Genomic DNA, 23,394 nt, shown 5'->3' with positions numbered 1-23,394 from the left:
AAATTTATGGGGTTAACATGTTGACTGGTGACCTGAACACACATTACTACTACTAGCAGTGTAATTTATAAAATGTGTTTTATCTGCCAGAAAGTCCACAGTGCTGTATGTAAATGTTACCAAAACCATTAAAAATAATTTTATAAAATTAGAGACATAAAAACTGTTCATCTAGTATACCAATACATATGCATTGGAGTTTAAAATTGTCTGGGGAGGCTTTACTTGTGGTGTTCTTGATTAGTATGGCCCATAGGATATCCAGATAGGGCAGAATCTTGGTGGTGGTGGCGGCACACCAGCAACCAAATTCCCTGGAATGGGTGGAGATCCTGTTATCCCTCCCATTCTCCTCTAGGGAGATATTAAAAGGTATAAGTTTTCCCTTGACAAGATAGTCTAGTTGTTTCCAACTGTAGGGGGTAGTGCTAATCTTTGCCAACGTTGTCAAAGACAAATGCTATTACTTTCCCACTGAAGTGGTACTGATTTATCTACTTGTACTTTTACATGTTTTTGAAATGCTAAATTGGCAGAAGCTGGGACCAGTGATGGAAACTCACTTCGTCATGTGGCACTTGGGCCTCGAAATGCCAACCTGCTGATATTGCAATCAACAGCATCTTAACTGCTGAGCCACCACATTCCTAGGGAGTCTCTCTTGGGGAGACATAGCCATGACATTAATAGCTAAGGTGCTTTAGAACAAATTCTGGCTCTTTAACCTCCTGGCCATATGGAACTAAAAGCATAATGGCCTACGCATACTTTTATAACAGTCAAAGCTTTTGAAATAGGTTGCCATTATTAGGCACTTGCAAAGACCTTATGCTGTGCCTTACAATGCACTGGTTTTGCTCATTTTTGGTCTTCTTTTCTGATTCGCTTATCCTTTTCTAGTATGTAAAGGATGACAAGAGCTTGGAAAAGGAACCAATACCTATTCTTCTGAGTAATAGTGTAGCTTCTTTATAGATAAATGAAGGGTAAGTGAATGAATAGTGGCGATAGTGGGAGGGAAAATGGCCAAGGGAGAGGGATCTATTAAGGGCATCTTGTATGAGAGCCCCTTCAGACCTGGAGCCTGCATTTATATCAGTTGAAGGTTAAGCCATATCATTCATGCTGAACTTTGTACCAGGGAATCATTATACAAATGTGATTTTGGTTGAAAGATAAGTGATTAGATGGCCCATTCACATTCTTTAGACCCCCTTTTTCATTTTCTTTCTCTTTTTCTTCTCACCTCCTCCTGCTGCTGCAAAAGAAGGTTGAAAGCACTCATCAGTTTTAAAAGTTCTGCAATAAGGAAACATTTGCCAGTGTCTGCACCTCCTGCTCCACTGCTCCATTAATCCATTGTATTTCACAATAAAAGTGAAAGAAAAGAAGTGGAATCATGGAGTAACTGTACAGGTGATGCAAGAGCTGTAGCTGCACAGGGATACAGACAATTTATGAATGGTAGTGTTTTTGGAAGCTGATTCTTTGCCTAAAGAAAGTCAGACAAAACATATAGGGATATTCTTACATGCCAGGACTTGGAGTGAGATGTCATCAGTATGCTATGATGTCCAATTATACTATCCCTGCCCTATATGATGTGCAGACATCAAAAACCTCTGCTTGCTAAATTTATCTGCTTTTGTGTTGAGAACACAGAGGTACTTCACTTTGTGTCATTCCCTTATTCATCTACATGCTATCATTGCTTCTTTTCCTTGCACATCAACCCATGTAAAACTTATGATATTCCCATAAAAAAGCAAATACAGTCGGCCCTTCTTATACACGGATTTTTATACACAGATTCAAGCGTGTATACATGGTTTGAAAATGTTCCAAAAAAGTATAAATTTACCTTGATTTTCCATTTTTTTATAAGGGACACCATTTTGCTATGTCATTATATTTAATGGGACTTGAGCATACACGGATTTTGTTATACACTGGGGATCTTGGAACCAAACCCCAGTGTATAACAGGGGTCCACTGTAAGTGATTTGTTTTTTGGATATTACTGGCAGAAACACAAAGGCCAGATGCTACATAAAAAGCCATAACACTTCAACATTGTATAGAATAGAGAGAGAACATGTTCTCAAAGCTACACGATGCAACTTGATGCCATGTAAAGTTGGTCACTCTTAAGTTTTTTTTTTTTTTAAATCAATAGGGGTTCTTGAGTACCTTCAAGACATTTCCTATTTATGGCAACCCCAAGGTGAATCTATCATGGATTTCTCTGAGGCTGAGAATATGTGATGTACCCAAGGTCACCAACTGGGTTTCCATGACCGAGTGAGGATTCAAACTAGAATTCCAGAGTCATAGTCCAATGCTCAAACCACTACACCATTCTGGTTATTTCAGTAGGGTTAGATATACTTAACTCTGCCTAGAATTGTTATGATCTAAATTTGCACCATAATTCTTTACAACACGATCTTAAATGTGGTTAGTGAATAATAAGTCTAAGTTCAGTGGGATGTACATTGTAGTCAAAGAGTGGTGGAGTCTCCTTCTTTGGAGATCTTTAAAGAGGCTGGATGGCCATCTGTCGGGGATGTTTGATTGAGAGTTCTTCCATGTCAAGGGGTGGACTGGATGGCCCTTGTGGTCTCTTCCAACTCTATGATTCTATGGTTCTAAGTGTATTAAAATTACAGTCCAAGTAAAATACTCATTTGCATTAAAATAAACTGGGAGGCTGGCAATTTTGTGTTTATTTTTATATATTTAATTAAATATATATTTATATATTTAATTCACCATTTTGAATTTTCCAATCTCATTGAAAATATTGGCCAGGGTTCAAATTGCTACTTAGGTTTTGCCCAAAGCATCCTACAGGTATTGCCTGACTACAACTTCCACACTCTTTAATCACTGGCCATACTGACTGAATCTAATTGGAGCTGATATCCAGTAATGTCTATTGCTTCCCCACCTCATAATATTTTCCACATGCAACTCCCTCCTCATGGGTGTATTGCAGTAACACTGTTTATTATGAAATACGGAGTGAAGAGAGCCTGAGGTTTCTGAATGGAGGAATAAAACTAAAGTCCCTCTAAAATACAGAGTGAAGAGAGCCTGAGGTTTCTGAATGGAGGAATAAAACTGAAGTCCCTCTAAAATACAGAGTGAACAGAGCCTGAGGTTTCTGAGTGGAGGACTAAAACTGAAGTCCCTCTGACCTCAAAGAACCAGTTTTATAGTCGTTTGTATCCTAAGTAACATTTCACAGTTTTCACTAGGGGCATAAGTGAATGTTCCATGAAATAAGTAGAAAATGTCTATGATTTCAACAGGTGTTACATCAGTTATAAAAGTTCACATAACCACTGCAGTCAGATTTCCTCTCCCCCCCCCCCCCCCCATAAACTAAGTTAGCAACACATAAAAGGCACAATGGATCAAGACATTTTACCAAATATTATCTTTTCATTCTTGTTTATAGTGTGCTTAAGTTCAGGCTTGCTCTATGTCGTCCACTATAGATGACAGGTCACCTACTATGGCGATATACAGTATATACTATTTTTATTTAAATTATAGATGATAATTCATGTATTCTGTGCCTTTTCCCCAAAAGGTGGCTCAAGACAATTTCCAAATTATACCAAATACAGTTGTTCCTCCATATTCGCTAGGGTTAGGGGAACAAGACCTCCGTGAATATGGAAAAACCGCAAATAACAAAAACACTTTTTACCTGAGAGGACACCTCTCTAGGAATCTCTAGGTCCTCCAGTACAACTCTTTGGTCAATGTCCAACATACACTGACCATAGAATGGCACTGGAGTAGCTACAAATGGTCTTTCAGTGCAACATTTAGTTAAAGTTGACCACAGAGTTGCACTGGAGGACCTAGTAGAGAGAACATATTAATGAAATCCGTGAATAATCAAATCCGCAAATATCAAAGCTGTAAATATGGAGGGATGACTGTATAATTAAAACATAAGAAGAGCTAATACTAATGCTAATAACATTATTTTTAAAAATGTGCAATTAAATAACAATCAATCTGAAAAGAGTACAATTAAAGCAATACAATACCCCACATTTGAATCCATTTTTCAAAAATATTTGGTTCTTGAAAACTTCTCATATTATTATTGGAAGATAATACATAACACAATACAGAAAATTCTCGGTACGCAAATTCAATTTAAGCCAGAACTATTTTTACTAAGTATTTTGGAAAGTAAAGAAGAAAGGAAACATCTGAAGATTTTATTATATTTGATAGCTGCAGCACGAATTGTATATGCAAAAAGGTGGAAAAATAAAGAAGTTCCCGCAATAGATGACTGGCTCAAAAAATCTACAGAAATGTTGGAATTGGATAGGCTAACAAATATCATAAGGGGAAAGGAAGCTGAAAAAGTAAACAAGGATTGGAATAATTTCAAAATTTTCTGTGAAAAATATTGGTCTTAAGAGAGGACATCTTAAAGAAGTAAAGAGTTATAAAACTATAAAAAATTTATATTTTACACAAAAGGAATAGCAATTCTCAAAAATTAGACGTGATATGGGGAGGGAAAGCATATACAATTTATATATATATATATTAGACTTCTTTTCTATTGTTTTAGTCAGTACTTCACTAAAGAGTATCCTCTTTCGAGGGTCTGTCTGATTTATGGCCGGTATACTTGATAGTATATCTATTATTTCACATCTTTAATCAATATAAGTTCGTACACTGGTTAAAATAGATTAATCAAAAAGAGTAATAAAAGTATATACGCATTGGTCCATAACGAATAATTATATTTATACATATTTACAAAGTTAATTTGTAAATAAATTGTATCACGGGTCAGGAAATCTGAGAAAGCAGACGAAGAGTCTGCAATAGGTAAAGAAATTCTTTGAAGAATATGCTCAAATGATAGTCAAGTGAAAATACTGTAGATGGGATAGGGGGAGGGTGGGGTTTATTTTCGCTAGTAAATAATACACTTTTTGCTGTTTGGGACTTTTTCACATTTTTTTTTCTTTTCATTTCACTGTATGAATTAAGATTTATGATCGACGACAATGAATACTGACAGATAACCTGTTTGTAACTTTTAATTCACATCCAATTAAAAATAAAATTAAAAAAAAAAAAAGAAAACTTCTCATATTATTATTATTTAGACTATTTATACCCCGCTCTTGAGCCACAAAGGCTCTCAGAGATGCTTACAAAATGGTTAATTAATGGTTCCCTGCTCTCAGACTTACAATCTAAAATGACACAACACAGAAAGAGAAAGGAATGGTAGTGAGGAAGGGGAACAGGTCCAGCAGTTCTTTTCTCTCTCTGAAGTCTGTACTATGGCAGATGGACTGGAGGGAGGGCTCTCCTTCTTCCTTTAGGCCAGGCATGATGAAGCTGGCTGGTCTTTATCTCCCTCTGAGGTCTGATGATGTAGATGGCAAAGAGAGGATTCATCTTCTTACTACTAATAATAAATAGCATTTGCCAGCTGACTGAAAAGCAGTAAGAAGACAGGTATTCTAACTTCCTTATGAAGGAAATTTTAGAACCTAGGGACAGCCTTGAAGATGGCCCTCTCTCATATCCCCACCAGAAATGCCTGAGGAGGTAGTGAGACTGAGAAAAGGGTCTCACTTAAGGATCTCAGGCTCCTATGTCTTAGCATGGTGTGTGTGTGTGTGTGTGTACACACATACATACACACCCTAAATTATCATGGGCGTGCTGTTCCGGACCCCCCCCCCCAAACAAAAAAACAAAACAGAGATTCAGCTATATTCAAGCCCAATTGGCTTGAATGGCAGCATGCTCCCGTGGATACCCATGGGTATGTGCTGCGGGCACACGTCCCATTTCATTCTCCTCCATCTGCTGCCTGAGAGTGGGCGAGGGACATGAATTTCAAGTCTGTGAAAACGGAGGGGCAACTGCATATATAGAGTGGCATAGTGGTTTGAGTGCTGGATTGCAACTGTGGAGACCAGTATATGACTCCTGGTTTGACCATGAAACCCACTGTATGACCTTGAGCAAGTCATGTGCTCTCAGCCTTGGGGAAGACAATGACAAATCTTCTCTGAACAAATCTTTCCAGGAAAACCCCATGATAGGTTTGCCTGAGGGTAGCCATAAGTCAGAAATGACTTGAAGGCTCAAAACAATAAATATTTTAAGCAATACTACCTTTTTGATGTATGCATTTCTTCCATGTTGGGAAAGCATTTCTGTTTTTTCCAGGTGATAGTAGGCAAAGCATTATTTGTTCATCTCAATATAAAATGGCTTTTACCATTCACATGCTTTTCCAGATTTGTTCAAACAGGAATGTTTATGGACAACTTATTCCATATCAACAAATATGATAGACATTTCAGCCATAATTTATTCAGATCTACCTATGCAGTTACAGGATTAGAAACATCAGCAAAGATGGAGTCCTGATTTCATGATTTTGCAGACTTTGGATGTGACTTCTTCAGTGGTCTACCTAAAAATTGTGAGACATTTCTCTGCCTTCTCTTTCAGTGAGCTCTGGTGTCACAACAAACTACAATTCCCAGAATTCCATAGCTTTGAGCCATGGCAGTTAAAGTGGTTTCAAACTGGATTATTTCTGCAGTGCAGATGCAACTTCGAAGGTTAGCTTCTGAGCTTCTTGGATACTCTGTTCAAAATAGAAATGGTAACACATTGAAGATGGTGAACCCTCTTCAGGTCTTGAGACCTTGGCATATGCCCAGCTTTGTGCACTCTGTGCAGCCATAACTGAATTGTGCACCAAATCCATGAGCTCCATAAATGAAGCTTGAGATTATAAATTCATTATCCCTTGGTAGATCCAAATATGCTAAATATACTATGCTATTGTGTTGTATTCTCTTCCCACTCCCACATTTGTTCAGAACAGTGTACAGCATTTTTACATCTTATATCATTTCTGTGCAACTGGACTTTTTCACATTGTAGTGGTGTTATGAACAATGACTGAGAAATTGACATATTATGCACCATAGGCTATTACTTTTATATGAACTATTGTCTACTATCTGTGTTTACAGTGCAATAGGTCAGAATGTCTTGAGCTGGCAAGAGAATAGTCCTTTAAAAAGTGTGAAGGCAGGGCCAAGAAAAACTGCTGAGTGTTACATAACCTGCATTGCTGTCCCCATGACATCATAAAGCACATAAAGTGATGATAATGCAGTTTACAAAAAATGCAATTACTTTAAGTATCTGCCGGGCAAGAAAGAAGCGAGCTAATCTTATTACTAGCCACTTAACAACCAATGTATTAATCAAAGCCACTATGCCTTAATGACTGCTGTTTGCTCTTAGTTTATTTTTTGCTTTTTTATTGGTGACATTTTTTCTTGATGGTGTCAAATGTACATTCCAATATTTACACCACAGTAGTCAAGATGAGGTCTCTGATGGTTGAGGATAGTTCAGTAACTATATACACCTTTTACTAACATTGAAGCTCCGTTAATTTTAATGAGGATACTGAAAAGTGCTTTAATGGTCATGATAGCTTAGGGATTCTGGAATTCTTCTTCTAAAATAACTCCCCATATTCTGAAAGAGTGATGTGTGTGGGGGGAGGCAGACCCTCAAGTCATTTCCAACTCTTGGAGATCAGAAGGCAAACATATAATGGGGTTTAATTAGCAAGGTTTTCTTAGAGGAGGTTTGCTAGTTTTTTTTCTTGTGAGGTTGGATTAACCCAATGGAGTTACCCATTTGGGGAGCCCATTGGTTTACTCAGAGTGCTAGTGCAATACTAAAATTACTACACCATACTGTCTCTCTGTAGGAGTGGTGCACTGAATTAAATGATTGTACAATTCCAGAGACAGCTGTGTGTGAGCAACTATCACATGCAAGTAGTAATTATATAGTAGTCCAATGGGTGCAGAGGCACATAGGATGGTAGAATCATAGAACTGTAGATTTTGAAAGTGATCCCAAGAGTTATCTAGTCTAATCTTTCCACTGCAGCAGTCCACAGTAGTTAATGCATCTTTGACATGTGTCTGTCAAACCTCTGTTTAAAAACTTCCAATGAAGGAGACATTCAACACCTTCCAACATTCCAATGCTGGGCAACTTACTGTCAAGAAATTCTTCCTATTCAGAGAATCACAGAGTTGGAAGAGCCCACAATGGCCATCCAGTCCAATGCCATGTTCATGCCATGCATGAAGACACAGTCAAAGCATTCTTCCTCGCAGATGGCCATCCGGCCTCTGTTTGAAAATTTCTAAAGAAGGAGACTCCTCCACACACTCCAAGACAGCATACTCCATGGTCAAACAGCTCTTACTGTCAGGAAGCTCTTCCTAATGTTTAGGTGGAATCTCTTTTCTTGTAGTTTGAATCCATTGCTCTATTCCTAATCTCTGGAGCAGCAGAAAACAAGCTTGCTCCATCCTCAATATGACACCCCTTCAAATATTTAAACATGGTTTATCATGCCACATCTGTTGCCTATGCTAAACATTCCATCCAGCTACTCCTCATCGGACATGGTTTCCAGACCTTTCATAATTTTGGTTGCCCTTCTCTGGGTGTGCTCCAGCATGTCAATGTCCCTCTAGAATTGTGGTGCCCGGAAATAGACACAGTATTACAGGTGAGGCCTAACCAAAGTAGGATAGAGTGGCACTACTATTTTCCTCAGTCTAGACCAGTGGTCCCCAAAGTGTGCTCTTTAAGGGATTATGGACTTCAGCTCCCAGAATCCCAGACTGTTGGACAACATGACTATTGGATTCTTGATGCAGCCTAGGATCACATTGGCTTTTTAAACCGCTACATCACATTATTGACTCATGTTCAGCTTGTGGTCTGCTAAGACTCCCTAGATCCCTTTTGCATGTACTGTTGTCAAACCAGGTGTCACTCATCCTATATCTGAACTTATCATTTGTAATGCCTAAATATAGTAATTTACATTTCTCCCTGTTGAAATTCATTTTGTTAGGTTTGGCTAAGCCTTTTTATCTGTTAAGGTCATTTTGAATTCTGATTCTATGCTCTGGGGTATTAGCTACCCCTCCTAATTTGGTGTCAGCTGCAAATTTGATAAGCATGCTCTTTACTCCATTCCATATTCTAATGGCAGTTGGAATCTCCTTTCTTGTAATTTTAATCCATTGGTTGGGTCCCATCAAGATCATCAGCAAACAAGCCTGCCTCATCTTTCACATAGGGGCCCTTCAGATATTTGAAGATGGCTATCATATCATACTGAACTAACAGTGTCCATCTTCTCTTCTCCAGGGTAAACATGCTCAACGCCCCCAACCATGCCCAATGCAAGTTAATTTCTCAATCTTTTCCCATTTTGGTAGCAGTCATGTGGAAATATTCTGACTTGTCAATATCCTTTACAAAATTTAGTTCCCAGAAATGGACACACTGTTCCACCTGAGGTCTGACCAAAGTATAATAGAATTGTACTATTACTTCCCTTGAAATGGATACTGTAATTCTGATGCAGCTTAAAATTTTGTTAGCTTTTCTTGCCACACACAACACTGTTTACTCATGTTTACTCCTAGATCCTTTTCAGACATACTGCTATCAAAGTAAGTATTACCCGTACTGTATCTGCACATTTGATTTTTCCTCTTAAATGCAGCACCTTATATCTATGCAGTGCAGTGGTTATCTATGCCAACTATGAGTCCCTTTAATATTACTTTAGCCACTTTAAACAACCAGTTAAAAGCCATCTCTTTAAAACAAGTAAATTCACCTAGCCACTTCAGGCTGATTTTGATTCCAGGTCATGTTGTCTCTGGGAATTTTTGCAAGTATTTTACATGTAAAGACCAGTTGATCCCATTCCTCAGTGTTGTTCAGTTTTAGACAACCTCCAGTTCTTCTGAGGAGGTAGATCCTCCTGTTTTACAGAATGTGACCAATGGATTCTAATGACTTCTAACAACCCAATTCATTAAAGCATATTTTTAATTTCAGAGTAAACTGAGGAATCAGTAATGTTAGGCAAACTCACTAGGAAACAATTAGTAAATCGATACTTTAATGAGATAATCAGTGACTTAATTTCAAGCTCTTCTTTGGGAAACATTTATTTTTATCAAAACAACCACTCCCTACTACTGAACAGTTGAAGTATTACCAGATCAACCAGAGATCAACCCAAAGTCATCAAATATCAAACCAGAACGAGGAATAACTTCAGGTGGATGTAGACTGCAGTATTATTCTCTACAGTGTATAGAGTCATCAGGTGTGCATCTACACCAGCTGAAGTAACCCAGGCACTGTCCAAAGTATTCTGTTCCAGAGCTTCCCCCAGATTCACCATGTGAGCACCACACACAGCAGCATGAAAGTGATGTAAAGCTGCCTTGCTATCTAGATTTTCCTTCTTGGGGCCACCATCACTGCCTTGCCAGCCAAGCAGCTCCTTGTCAGAGCCTTGCTGGTGATGTGGCTTCTGGTGAGGTCAGAATGAGGCATGCAGCCATGTGTTCAACATGGAGGGGGGAGAGTACGGTGAGTAACTCCCCCCTCCCTTGTGTGCCCTAGGTTGCGAGTTCAATACCAGCGAAAAGGCTCAAGCTTGACTCAGGCTTGCATCCTTCTGAGGTCGCTAAAATAGGTACCCAGATTGTTGGGGGCAATTAGCTTACAGTTGTAAACCACTTAGATACTGTTAGTTCAGTATGAAGTGGTATATAAATGAAGCTGTTTTTTAGATACATAATGAGAATCATTATCAATTGTATCTGAGGATATATGCAGAAGAAATTAAAGTATGCCTGTCTATTCACATTTGCCTTAACATTTTAAAGAATGCTTCAGCTTACAGCTACTACAACATTCTTTCGAATATTCATTTGACTTGTTGAAAGTAAAGGCACAAATAGAATGCTTATATTAAGTACAAAAGTCTAGCATTACCTGATAGTGCTGCTTTTGGCTGCACCAGTGAAAACCTGCATGTGACAGAGACTGAGCATGGTGCATTGCCTGGAATCAGCTTGAATCATGGTGCATTTCATGGTGTGCGTCTAGATCTTACAAAGCCACAGCCATTACCAGTTTAAGATACAGGGATGCTTGAAGCTCCCTCCAGAGATTTTCTCTTAAAAAGAGCACTGGCGTTCTGCCATTTCTGATCCTATAATTTACAGCCATAAGGTCCATGTGATCAACAGGGGTGGATAGGAGAAGGCATCTATCACAGAAACAACTAAGTGAGCCTTGCTTTCATTTTATAGCATTTTAAATATATGAAGCAGAGCTAATGCCAAAAAGCAGACATTTTCCACTTAAAGGAAAAAGTAAAGCTGACAGAATTTTAATAGTTTGGCGCACAATTGCTATCAGGAAATACTGTAATGTATCATTTTCCCCTGCAATAAAGCCACACCAATTAAACCAAGTAAAACAGTGTTTCATTTGCTCCTTCAATATCCATTTTTTTTCTGGTTGAAAAAGCATTTACCTTGTATTGATTTGGGTAATTGAACTTGTGCATTTCTTTGGGAAATCCATGAATGTTAAAGTGCTGATGAACCTGTTTCTTTTGAATGTGCAAATGAACTCTGATCCTAAGGGTACTTATATCTGAAGAGCTTCCCTTCTGCAGAGGTTCTTTTAGTGTTGTAAATGAACAGTTTACAAATTTTGACTCATATTGGAAGTTACACTTTGAATCTTGGAAGGAGAATTAGTGTCATTCAAGATGTTGTTGAACTTCAGCTCCCCTTAGCTGTCATCACTGGCTATGATGGCTAGGGTGCTAGAAGTTGCAGTGACATGGAAGACCAAATGTTTCTCTGATTCATGGAGATAGCTAATTGATATCCAGTTCCCAGGTCTGTTTATCTATGCATCAATCTCATGCAATTTCCATATGCTTGATGTGTGGAGGGGTGGAACTGGTCTAATCATGTAGTAAATAAACAAATAAATAAAAAATGCACATTTCAAAGCTTCAGATTGAAATACCATTTGTTTTTAGTCTTCCATGGAAAAGCATCCTACAAACTGCTTGTGGGTCAAATTATGGTGAGATATAGGAGAGGACTGTACACTTGAACTCTTGTTTGTTCACATTGTTTTTATACGTTTGCCATCCCTTTTGTTTTGTATTTTCCACACCTTCATTGCTGTATATACATTGGTACTTTTATTTACATTTCAGTGGAGTTTATCGCACTTACCTTTAGAATGGCCCCTGAGCGTTCCTAAAGGGGTCGTTCCTGGAACGAGAGGCAGCGGGAAAAGCTGTATATCTCACAGTGAGAACGTCGCCGCCACTGCCGCCAAGCGTTCCCCTTCCGTTCTGGGACCCTTCTGTTCCGTTCTAGAGGGCCTATTTTTGAGAACGCTTGAGAAAGCATTCCTGAAAATCGGCCTTGGGGAACGCTCCCAGAACGGAAGGGGAATGCTTGGCGGCGGAGGCATTCTCGCTGTGTGATATACAGCATTCCCCGCCACCTCCCCATTTCAGGAACAGCCCCTTTTAGAATGCTCAGGGGCCGTTCTAAAGGTAAGAGTGATAAACTTCAATGTCATCAGCTCATCTGTTTGTTCATCTGGTGTTTTTAAATTCTGAGTTCACTGAACATGTCTGGGAGGGATATTTGTGCTCTGAGAAAAATAAAAATAAATAAGAAAATCTTTAGTCGATATATCCATTCATAAGATTAAATCTGCTTTAGTAGTCTTCCCTGACCACCAAGAGAAAAACAGAATGCCAGTGCAATATGGTGGCCCAATAGAAGTGTGACAACCTTCTTTTCCCCCCACTACTGACCTGAAAGGGAAAATATGGATATGTATCGCCAAGCATTAGCTAGGCTGCTATGTATGAGATTCAGCTTTGTGGATTGCATGTTGCAATACTAAAAGAAAGAGGGTAAAAAGACGAGTCTAAATATCAAAAGAGGGAGATATGTGGAGAAGGAAAAGTTATTAATATCTGTTTCTCTGTCTAATCAGTGCGGAGTACAGTTAAGAAATTGTGCTGCAGCAGGAATTTTTAAAGAGACATAATGTAATATGATTCATCCTGAAATGTAGATTAAATCCCATTGATGGTACAAAAGAGGACATGCTGCAGTAAAACATCAATAGTACTTAATGCAATTCATCACGAATTTGGCTTCTGAAACAGATGAAAGTTCTGGCAATGTGATAGGATAGGATGGCTGTTACTCCTGTGATACATCAAGGAAGAGTCAAAATGTGACAATGGAGAGCTCCCCTTCCTATTACATCAGTGGACACTTTCTGTTGGACACTATTAATACTCAGATTGAACTTCCATACAGCATTAAAAATGGTTAGGATTTATAGAAATGGGGGGGAAAACCACTCCAAGCTTGCATTGTTTTGTACCTCTTCAAATATATTTGTGAAGTTAATACTGTATTATCATTTTAATTGTTAAGAAACACATGTGAAAACACTGGGGAACATCTTTGAATTTGTACATGTCTAATCCATATTAGGTCTTTCCCCCCATACTTCCTTTTTTGGACTCTTTCCTCATCCTTATCCCTATGGAATGCTTATGTAATCTTCTCCATCTTTGGATGTTTGTCACAATCCATTTTATCTCATTATATAGGAGTGATAGAAAAACGGTTTGGGAAGCTGAAAATATTGGGGGGGGGGGGGAATGGAGGGATGGCAAAAATCATGAGCAAGGATTTTTATTGTTATTTTACAAACTATGTAGGAGTTAAACAAGTAGTGTCAATGACTGAAAGCTGGGGAAGTGAGAATTAGTTTAGGGGAGCATTCCAAGCAACTGTCCAAGCCATATCCTTGGAGATTTTCAGATCAGTGCTTACCGTCGGGTAAGCACTGGTAAAACATTGCTGGATCATTTAAGAAGCACGGGTGTGAAAACCTGCCATACTTCTTAAATGTCAGGGAATCTTCGCTCCCCTCCAGCGTCCCTGAATCATTTGGAAAGAGGAAAGTGAAAGTTTCCATTTATGGGAAATGGCTCTTCCCTGAACGATTCCAGGACACTGGAGGGGAGTGACGATTCGCTGACGTTTAGGAAGCGCAGCAGGTTTTCACGCACCTGCGCTTCCTAAACAATCTACAATGTTTTACCAGTGCTTTTGCGCTAGTCTGAAAATCTTCCTTGTTGTCAGCAGGAAACTTCTAATCAGCTAATAGTAAGCTGTGAGAGAATTAATAGGGTGCCCTGATAGAATTTTGTATCATCTTAAAGATGAATAGATATGTAGTGTACACTTTTGTGGATTAGTGTTGACCAGACAAAGTGCTATGTTCAGGTGGTACATCTTTGTCTCTGTCTTTGTCTACATCAATAATAATAATAATAATAATAATAATAATAAAAGTTTATTTATATCCCGCCCCTTGAGGTCAATCGGGGTGGCTAACAACGATAAAATACAATACATTGTAGATCAAAATTCCCTCCCCCCCTTAAAAATTATTAAATCAATTATAATTAAAACCAACTCATTAAACAACATTAACACATACACATTATTACAAGACAAAAACAAAACAGAACAAAACAAATAAAACAGTAAACTACGGTAGCATTTCCAAGGAGGACCTTGGGGACTCTCATAAGAACAGGGTTCCTGAGGCCAGGGTTATCTATTCCGGAAAGGCCTGCCGGAAGAGTCTTGACAGCCTTTTTAAAGCTGTCTAAAGATGTCAGTTGACGGATCTCGTCTGGCAGGTCGTTCCATAATCTGGGGGCGACAACAGAAAAAGCCCTCTGGGAGGTAGCCAAAAGCCTAGCTCTTTGAGGCTGCAGCAAATTCCTCCCAGAGGACCGGAGTGTGCGGGGAGGATTATATGGGAGGAGGCGGTCCCTGAGATAGTTTGGACCCAAGCCATTTAGGGCTTTAAAGGTGATAACCAACACCTTGTACTGGACCTGGAAACTAATAGGCAGCCAGTGGGGGAAATGGGGGAAATGTAAACAGTTGCAGTCCAGTAACATGTGTAGGGCTGTTACATTCTTTAGCCCTTGATCTTCTGATCTGCTTTCATGTGGACCTTGACTTATAGTGAGCCTGTGAATAAGACACCTCTAAGAGACACTATCCTCAATAGTTCTGCACATATTGAAAACTCAGAGTATGTCCTCCTTGATTAAGACTACCTATCTTGTATGCAGTCATCTCTCTTCCTGTTGCCTTCTACCTTTCCCAGAATTAGCATCTTTACTGCTGAGTCATGCCTTTTCATAATGTGGCAGAAATACAACAGCCTCAATTTAGTCATCTTTGCTTCTAGGGGGAGTTCAGGCTTGATTTGTTTTTTGTTTTTTAGCAATCCACGCTATTTGCAGAACTTTTTCCCCCCAGTACTATATCTCGAATGTGAGTTCATTTTCTTTGTTTTATTCATGATCCAGCTCTCACACTTATATAGTGATGGGAAATATGATGGCATAGGATTTCAGAGCCCAGGGGCAGCATCAAGTAGGACATCTCTTGTGTCTCTGCCTAATATGCATACGTGGGGGTGACAGATTTTTGATGTGTCTGATGCTACTAGATTCTGTGATAGCATAATTGTATATCTGAATATGAAGATAGTGATGTAGAGTTGGAAATTGCATTTGAATTGGTTGCAGGATTTGGTCCCCATGTTTCCATCTATGTGATATGCTTGTTGTTGTGAGAAACTTAACTGTTGAAGATTAGAAGTTCTGTCAGGACTCTGAAGAGCCCTATTGAGTCCCATCTATCTAAGCATCTTTTCCCCTACAATAGCTAACTGGATACCTCCAGTAAGTCCACTGTTGACATGAAATAATATTTTATGTCCTGTTTTTATTTTTATTTTTTGATCTAGTACTCCAGATGCATAATGCAATGCAATGTAAATCACAAGAAATCAAGTAAAGGGGTATATAAATCAAAATACCTCTTCACAGAAGATAAGTGCACAATTCATTGCTCTTCCATTCCAGTCAGCCCTCTTCTAGAAGTATGATTCCTTCTCCCAACAATTCTGTATTCACTATTGTAATAGTGTTTATTTAATAGTGTTTAATCACTGGTATGTTGGCCCTAGGAGAGGGGCAAACATTTTGTTGGTGAATAGGTCATTGCTCTTTGTCTTCTCTATCAGACTCACAATAGGAAATCACAGAGAAAGGTCTCGCCAGTCTGAAATTCTTACAATTTATTCCTGTAATGTGTAGAAGGGTATCTTTCCACCCCTTTGAGTTCAGGAAAGGGTGGAAAACATCTAATTAGTGATTTGGGATAGTGTGAAAAGCAGCTTATAGTAACGGCTTATTGCTGCTTGAGTAGTTAAAGTATAGCAGTAGGAAAGCTGGACATGAAAGTCACTGGTCAATGTGGACCACTTACTATTTTTTAATTTAGCCTACTTTACTGGGTTGTCTTGAGACAGTAGTGTGGATATGCTTACCACCTTGAGTTCCTGTGGAGAGGAATAGGATTCCCATGTGGCTGTAGGGACTTTTTTTTTTTACAGTACTCTGCCAATTTTGCCTGTCTTCATTCCCCCACCCATTAGTTATGGTAGTTGTTGCTTCTGAAAGTCTGGGTCATTTCCAGCCACCCCAGTTCTGGATAATATGGGAAATGGTGTAGTACAGTTTACTATTGGAGTAGACATTAGCCATCAAAACTTTCATGGGTATTCTATCCACTCCTGATAGAACTTGAAGAAGAAATGTTATGAGATTGGACACTCTTAGAGAAACAAAATACAATAAAATCCAAAAGCAGTGAATAATGATACCTTTTTAGGGACCAGCTCCAAAACATAAAATAGATTAGGCAAACTTTTGAAGCTTCACTGGCATTTTCATCAGATAAAGATGTTAAAAATCATACAGGAGAAAAATGGTGATGATGCTAGAGTCCCAAGCGTAGATTTTGGCTAAGACGTTGTCAACTAATATAGCATTGAGAGATTTCAGTGCAGCAGAGGCCACTCCCATAATTGGCTATGTGAGGACTAGGGACAAAGAGTAATAAAAATAAAAGGTAATAAAATTTCAACTTCCATTAGCAATAGGAAAGCAACTTCTCTTGAGATCCAGATGTACCTACCTGTGCTAAGCCAACTGCTCATTTCTTAGGCAGAAAACATTGAATTTCTCAAGGAGACTCTGCACTGTTACAAGAAAAGAAAAGAAAAATGAATGAATGAATGAATGAATAGTGATGTATAGATAAAACTTGCCAAATTGTAGTCTGAAACTATAGTCTAGTTACACAGTTTTACCTTTGCTGGAGGCTACCCCTGAATACACCCCCCCCCACACACACACGCATTTTCCTTAGAGAAATAGTAATTCTGGATGGTTCATTCATGATTAGGTTTTTCTCCTCTTATGTAGGCTTCCCATATCCCGCCTGGGGGCGGGACTTTCCCGATTTGGGGCGGGTCCGCACGGTCCCGCCCCGGTTTGGCCCCGCCGCCGGGACTCCCCCCCCCCAGCGAGTCCTGCAGGCTTGGCTGGGGCTTGGAGGACGGCTGTCTTCCAAGCCCCAGCCATGCCCTGGGGGCTCCTCCGCGATCGCGGAGTCCTCCAGGCTTGGCTGGGGCTTGGAGGACGGCTGAAGCCAAGCCTCAAACCTCTGCCTGGCTGCCTCCGTCTCTGGGGGGGGGGGAATCCCGTGGGTGGGGGCAAAATGGCGACGGAGGCAGCCAGGCAGGGGAAAGAGCCTTTCCTCTTTCTCCTCCTCCTCTTCTTCTGCCTCCTTTTCTTCCTCCCCTTCTTCCTCCTCCTCTTCTTCTTTCTCCTCCTCTTCCTCCCCTTCTTCTTCATCTTTTTCCTCCTCTTCTTCTTCCTCCTCTCCTCCTCCTCCCCTTCTTCCTCTTCCTTCTTCCTCCTTTTCCTCCTCTTCTTCATCTTCTTCCTCCTCCTCTTCTTCTCCTCCTCCTCTTCCTCCCCTTCTTCCTCTTCCTTCTTCCTCCTTTTCCTCCTCTTCTTCATCTTCTTCCTCCTCCTCTTCTTCTCCTCCTCCTCTTCCTCCCCTTCTTCCTCCCCTTCTTCCTCTTCCTTCTTCCTCCTTTTCCTCCTCTTCTTCATCTTCCTCCTCCTCCTCTTCTTCTCCATCTCTTCTTCTCCTCCTCCTCTTCCTCCCCTTCTTCCTCCCCTTCTTCCTCCCCTTCTTCCTCTTCCTTCTTCCTCCTTTTCCTCCTCTTCTTCATCTTCTTTCTCCTCCTCCTCTTCTCCATCTCTTCTTCTCCTCCTCCTCTTCCTCCCCTTCTTCCTCCTCCTCTTCCTCTTCTCCTCTTCCTCCTCCTCTGCCTTTTCCACTCTTCCTCCTCTTCAATGCCCAAATATGCTGTTTGGAATGGGGGGGGGAGGTTAGCCAGAGAGGGAAGTACATTTCTGCCATCTGACTAGGAACAATGCCAAAATGTCCTCCATTTTGATCATGCCTAAGAAACATGCATTTATATTAACATTTTTTAAAAAATCATCATTTTTTTGCATGTCCTCCATTTTTTAAAAAAATGTGTCCTACATTTGAAAATGTTGTCCTACTTTTGTCCTACATTTGTCCCAGTTTGGAGGTCCAGAATTATGGCAACCCTACTCTTATGCAACAGATAATATAAATTGTTTTGAATCTTCTATGTCAGATAATGTATTTCCACCTGGGCTTAATGAATTCAAGACTGCCTAAAACATTTTAGTTGTTTTCTGTGCCTCCCCTGATCTTTCCTGTTTTAAATATATGGCTACCTGCTGTGCTTATTTCTGTTATGTCAATATCAGACAATTATTGACAAAAATTACATTTATGTGTGTTTGTTTAGAACAAGTCAATAAGGTTAATGAGAATGAGTTGAATGAAACTCTAGGAAGTATATCTGGAGTGCAGCCAAAGTTATATTTCCTGTTAGCAGAAAATAGTATAATGAAATTGCTGTCAGTATACAAAACTATGGGATGAATTTATGCAGGGGAGAGTTTTGCTAGTTCAATGGGAGATATAAAAAGATATTTGGAGGAGGTAAACCTTCCTGGTGGTGATCCCTGGTGCGCAGTGGTTATATGCAGGTACTGGAGCCATTCACTCACAGCCACAAGGTTGTGAGTTCGATTCCAGCTAGGGGCTTCAGATCGACTCAGCCTGGCATCCTTCCGAGGTGGCTAAAATGAGTACCCAGCTTGTTGGAGGCAATTAGCTTATGCACTGTAAACTGCTTAGAGACTGCTTAGTTCAGTATGAAGTGCTATAGAAATGTAGCTGTTAGCTGCTAACGTTCCTAAAAACACATTTGAGGAATATGAAAGATACAGGCCGAAAACAGACGGCCAAAATGACACAGCTTTGGGCTGTGCTGGGGGTGGCATTTAGACAACATATGCCCTGAATGTGTCCTAAAGCTGCACCAACGAAAAAGAATCTTGGCAAAATGGAGTGGATACAATCTGTTCCTGATGGTGGGCCAGTTCAGGACCACAGTGGTAGCCCGTGTCGGGAGTGGACCTGTGTGGTCTCCACAGTCCTGGCACAGTTGGTGCAGATACGGCTTCGCGCCTCTCTTTGCCGCTCGTCTGCATGGCCCCACAATGTTAGTGTTGACAAGCAATAAATACTATATCATATATCATATATATATTTATTTGGTTACTCTAACTTTGCTAAATTTCCATCCCATGTCTTTCTCCAAGCTACTAGGGGTATCATGCATGGAGTTATATCAGTTTGCCATCACAGCAACAGCCTTAGTTAGATTTGACTGAGAGATAAGATTTAGCACAAGTCCCACTCAAGTGATCTTTATGTCTGAATGGGAATTTGAAACCAAATAGCATTCTTACCATTGTGTAAGAACCATTAGTTATAATTATTGTTAGTTAAAATATATAAAGCACTTTAAATGTATAACAAACTGCTTTGAACTCTTGCCTTCCCTACTCTGCTAAGATTTAGGTTAATATAATCAGTGCTGAATGATAGGAATTGCATCAAGGCCTTTCCCAATTTAACTTCATCCAGATGGAAAGGACCAGAATTCCTCACATCCTTGTATCACCTATTAGTATGGTGAATGAGGATATTAGGAATTCTAGTCTGCAAATATGTGCCTGCCAGGTTGAGAAGATTTGAGCACATCCCTTCATGAAAGTCATCTAGATGTGTAAAAGAGCAAATTAGATCATCATTAAATGCCAGCTTTCTGTAATATAAAGGCAATAGAAGACATGCAAGAATTTATACTCACAGAGAGATGCACACAAACAGACTTGTGGACTGACTAGCCAGTGTGATCAAGTGTCCCAGAAAGTACAGTACCACCAATTTAATGGACAAGCCAGTGAGTGCTTTTCTCCCCTTTCACCCATATATCTATGCAGAAAATCTGACTAGGAATCACATTTCTCCAAGAACACTGTAGAAATATTGCAGTTTGACACCATATTAAGTGCCTGGGCTCCATCCTACAGAATCCTGGGATCTGCAGTTTTGTGAGGCACCAGCACTCTGTATCAGAGAAGGCTAAAGACTTGTAAAACTACAAATTCCAGAATTCAGTAGGATGAGCTACAGCACTTAAATTGGCTGTCAAACTGCATAATTTCTGCTGTGTATATGCACTCTTTGTCTCAGTAGATCACATACCTTCTTGCATTCATATCAAAAACAATATAAAGGAAGAAAAAGATGAAGCAATGGTGCAATGCTGGTGGTTAAGTAACAGTTTATGAAAGTGCATTTGAAGAGTTCTGACATTAGTTCAGGATATTAACAATTTTGTCCTTTTAGAGTTAGAACGTATAATTTATGAAACCAAGACAGGAATAAATACATGCCAACTCTTTATTAAATATGTCATGCTTTTGATATGGTACTTGATGACATTTCACACTCAGTGTAGTAGATATTAAACTTTCTGATCTAAATCATGCTTTCATGGGAAACTAGGGGAAGAACATTAAAAACAGGGTGATTTATTTTTTTGCCATGACATTCCTGTTTCTTGGATTGTTTTAACTCTACAGCATATTTATAATATGATAAATTATTATGGCATGTATATTATAGATATTTATTGTATACATTATTATAATACTGCACACACAATCATACATATATGTTAATTAAATAAGAATTTTGTTATTTATAAAGAAAAGGTATTGTGCCATACCTCTGCTGGACACCCATAGTGTCAAAGTCTGTCTAATGTCAGAGACAGTATCTATTGTCAAAGACTGCTGATAAATTTCTGGATTGTAGCTGCAATGTTGTGTGGTTGAGAGAGTAGGAGCCATAGACATAAGGGAGTGTTTGAATATAATTCTAAATCAACGTTTGAATGTACATTTAATTAATAAATGGGTTTATGTCCAACTTAATTAATAAATGGGTTTATGTAGCAACTTAAACAATATAAAATAATAGCCAAACAAATAAAAGCGATTAATGAAAACCAGTCAGTAGATGAACAATTCATAAAGTGAATAATAAAAATAATTAGCTAAGATGAATACCTTTAAAAAAACTTTTTAAAAAGACCTTAAATATAATAAAAGAGAGTAATTCTATTTCTTTGTTGTGATCAAAACATGCATTTATCCACTCTATTTGAGGGCAACGGAAGTCCTTTATTACTATAACACTTTTACCTTTGAATAACAATCTGATTTCATCTTTCATTGCTAGATTACTCTGACCATTTTGGTCAAGGGAATGATAATATGTAACCAGTTAAAATTACTTTTAGATTTTGGTATCACCAACATTTCTGCAGAAGATTCTGTCACTATTGAATTTTCTGGCTTGCCTTATGCAGGGATCCATTTCAGACCCCGCTGCGTAAGTCAAGTTCCACATGTGCTTGAGCCCTATTGAAATTAATGGAGCTTGCGCACATGGTGTGGTGCAGCTCGGTGCACGCACACCATTTTCTCTTTGTCGTGTGGCTTTCAGCGTGAGCTGAAAGCCACGTATAGTGCACCCGTGTATGACGCAAGTGCACTGTGTATATTGACACATGCTTTTTTATTCACTTTTTAAGGTCAAAAGATATGCTATGGTGATTCAACACATCCTTGCTACATGATAGCCTATTTTCAAGACTTGTCCAGACGTGTGGGTTTCCAGGAGGCTCGCCAAGGCTGTGAAATGGAAGGTGGAGTGCTCCTGAGCCTTGAAAGTGAAGCAGAACAGAAACTGATAGAAAGTATGTTGCAGAACCTCACAAAATCAGGCCCTGGGATTTCTGATGGGGACTTCTGGATAGGGCTATGGAGAAGTGGTGAAGGTCAAACTACATCAAGTGCCTGCCCTGACCTTTATAAATGGACAGATGGAAGCAGTTCACTCTTCAGGTAAATATAGGTGAAGTTGGTTATGTTTCCCATGTGAATAGGGCAGTCATCCTTTGTTATTGTTGTGTGCCCTGAAGTAATTTCTACCTCCCTAAGGAGAATGTATCGTGGAATTTTTGACTTTGTTTTCCTCTGAGGCTGAGAGTGTAATTTGCCCAAGTGGGTTTTCATGGCTGGGTGGGGATTAGAACCCTGGTTTCCATAAGTGTAGTCAGTGCAGAAACCACTGAACTCTGCTGGCTCTCTGTGATCCAATTCTTGAGTTTAGATCAGATTTTGAAAGTCTAAATGCTGAGTTCTAGCCCCCAAATAGGTTCAGCACTTTGGATACCTCCTCTTCAGTTCAGACTAAAGTCCAGGGTGGACCACAATCCCACTGCCATGGAGCCAACAGGCAAAATTACTATTAAGTAGATTAGTCAACAGCCTAGAGCTCATATTGTTAGGGAACTCAAAATCACTTATCCCACCACTATATGATAATTTAGATGTAGTGAGTAAGAGTGAAAGTATCAGACTGCATCTCTCTTCTCTGATGGTTTCCTCCTACCTAATCTTTTCCTTTTTCTTCCATAAACCCCTTGTCTTTGTTTAGTCGCCACAACAGCCTGCACTTTTTTTCTTTTCCCATCTGTCTTATCTAGTATTTGAGCCCCCACTATGCAATGAAGAGACCAGACACGTAAATTGGATGTAAATAATGGGCCTGTATTAGACCTTAAACCTTGATGATGATGATGATGATGATGATGATGATGTTTTATTTATATATTTGCACAGCGCTGTACATACAAACAATAAAATGGATAAAGTAAACCTGCCCATGACATACAATCTAAGACATAATAGCATAATACATATAAATACTACATAACAATACAGGAAAGGGTTCAATAAAGTAAAGCAGGCAACAAATTTAAAATGTCAAATAACAAATAATAGTCACACAATGCCTGGGAACGCTTCTCTGAACAGGATAGTCTTCAACTCAGTTTTGAAACTGGTTAAAGATGTAATGACCCGTGTTCGTGGGGGAAGGAGATTCCAGGAGTGATGGGCAGCAA

General features: G+C 39.4%; 1 protein-coding gene across 2 annotated transcripts in view; it reads left to right on the top strand.

Moving 5' to 3' along the window:
* Positions 1–23,394, top strand: part of CHODL (chondrolectin) — a 38,736-nt gene that overhangs the window by 5,311 nt on the left and 10,031 nt on the right. For both annotated transcript variants that reach the window (XM_089508130.1, XM_089508129.1), the window contains exon 2: positions 22,018–22,330. In XM_089508130.1, coding sequence (XP_089364256.1) covers positions 22,018–22,330 — 313 coding nt within the window. The remainder of the gene's footprint in view (positions 1–22,017; positions 22,331–23,394) is intronic.

The sequence above is a fragment of the Sceloporus occidentalis genome, unplaced genomic scaffold (genome assembly GCF_023333645.1).
Source record: "Sceloporus occidentalis isolate IW3139 unplaced genomic scaffold, rSceOcc1.0.p SCAF_2, whole genome shotgun sequence".
Classification (NCBI taxonomy): Eukaryota; Metazoa; Chordata; class Lepidosauria; order Squamata; family Phrynosomatidae; genus Sceloporus; species Sceloporus occidentalis.
Note: the sequence above shows the minus strand (reverse complement) of the source record. Positions and strands in the feature narration are given on the sequence as shown.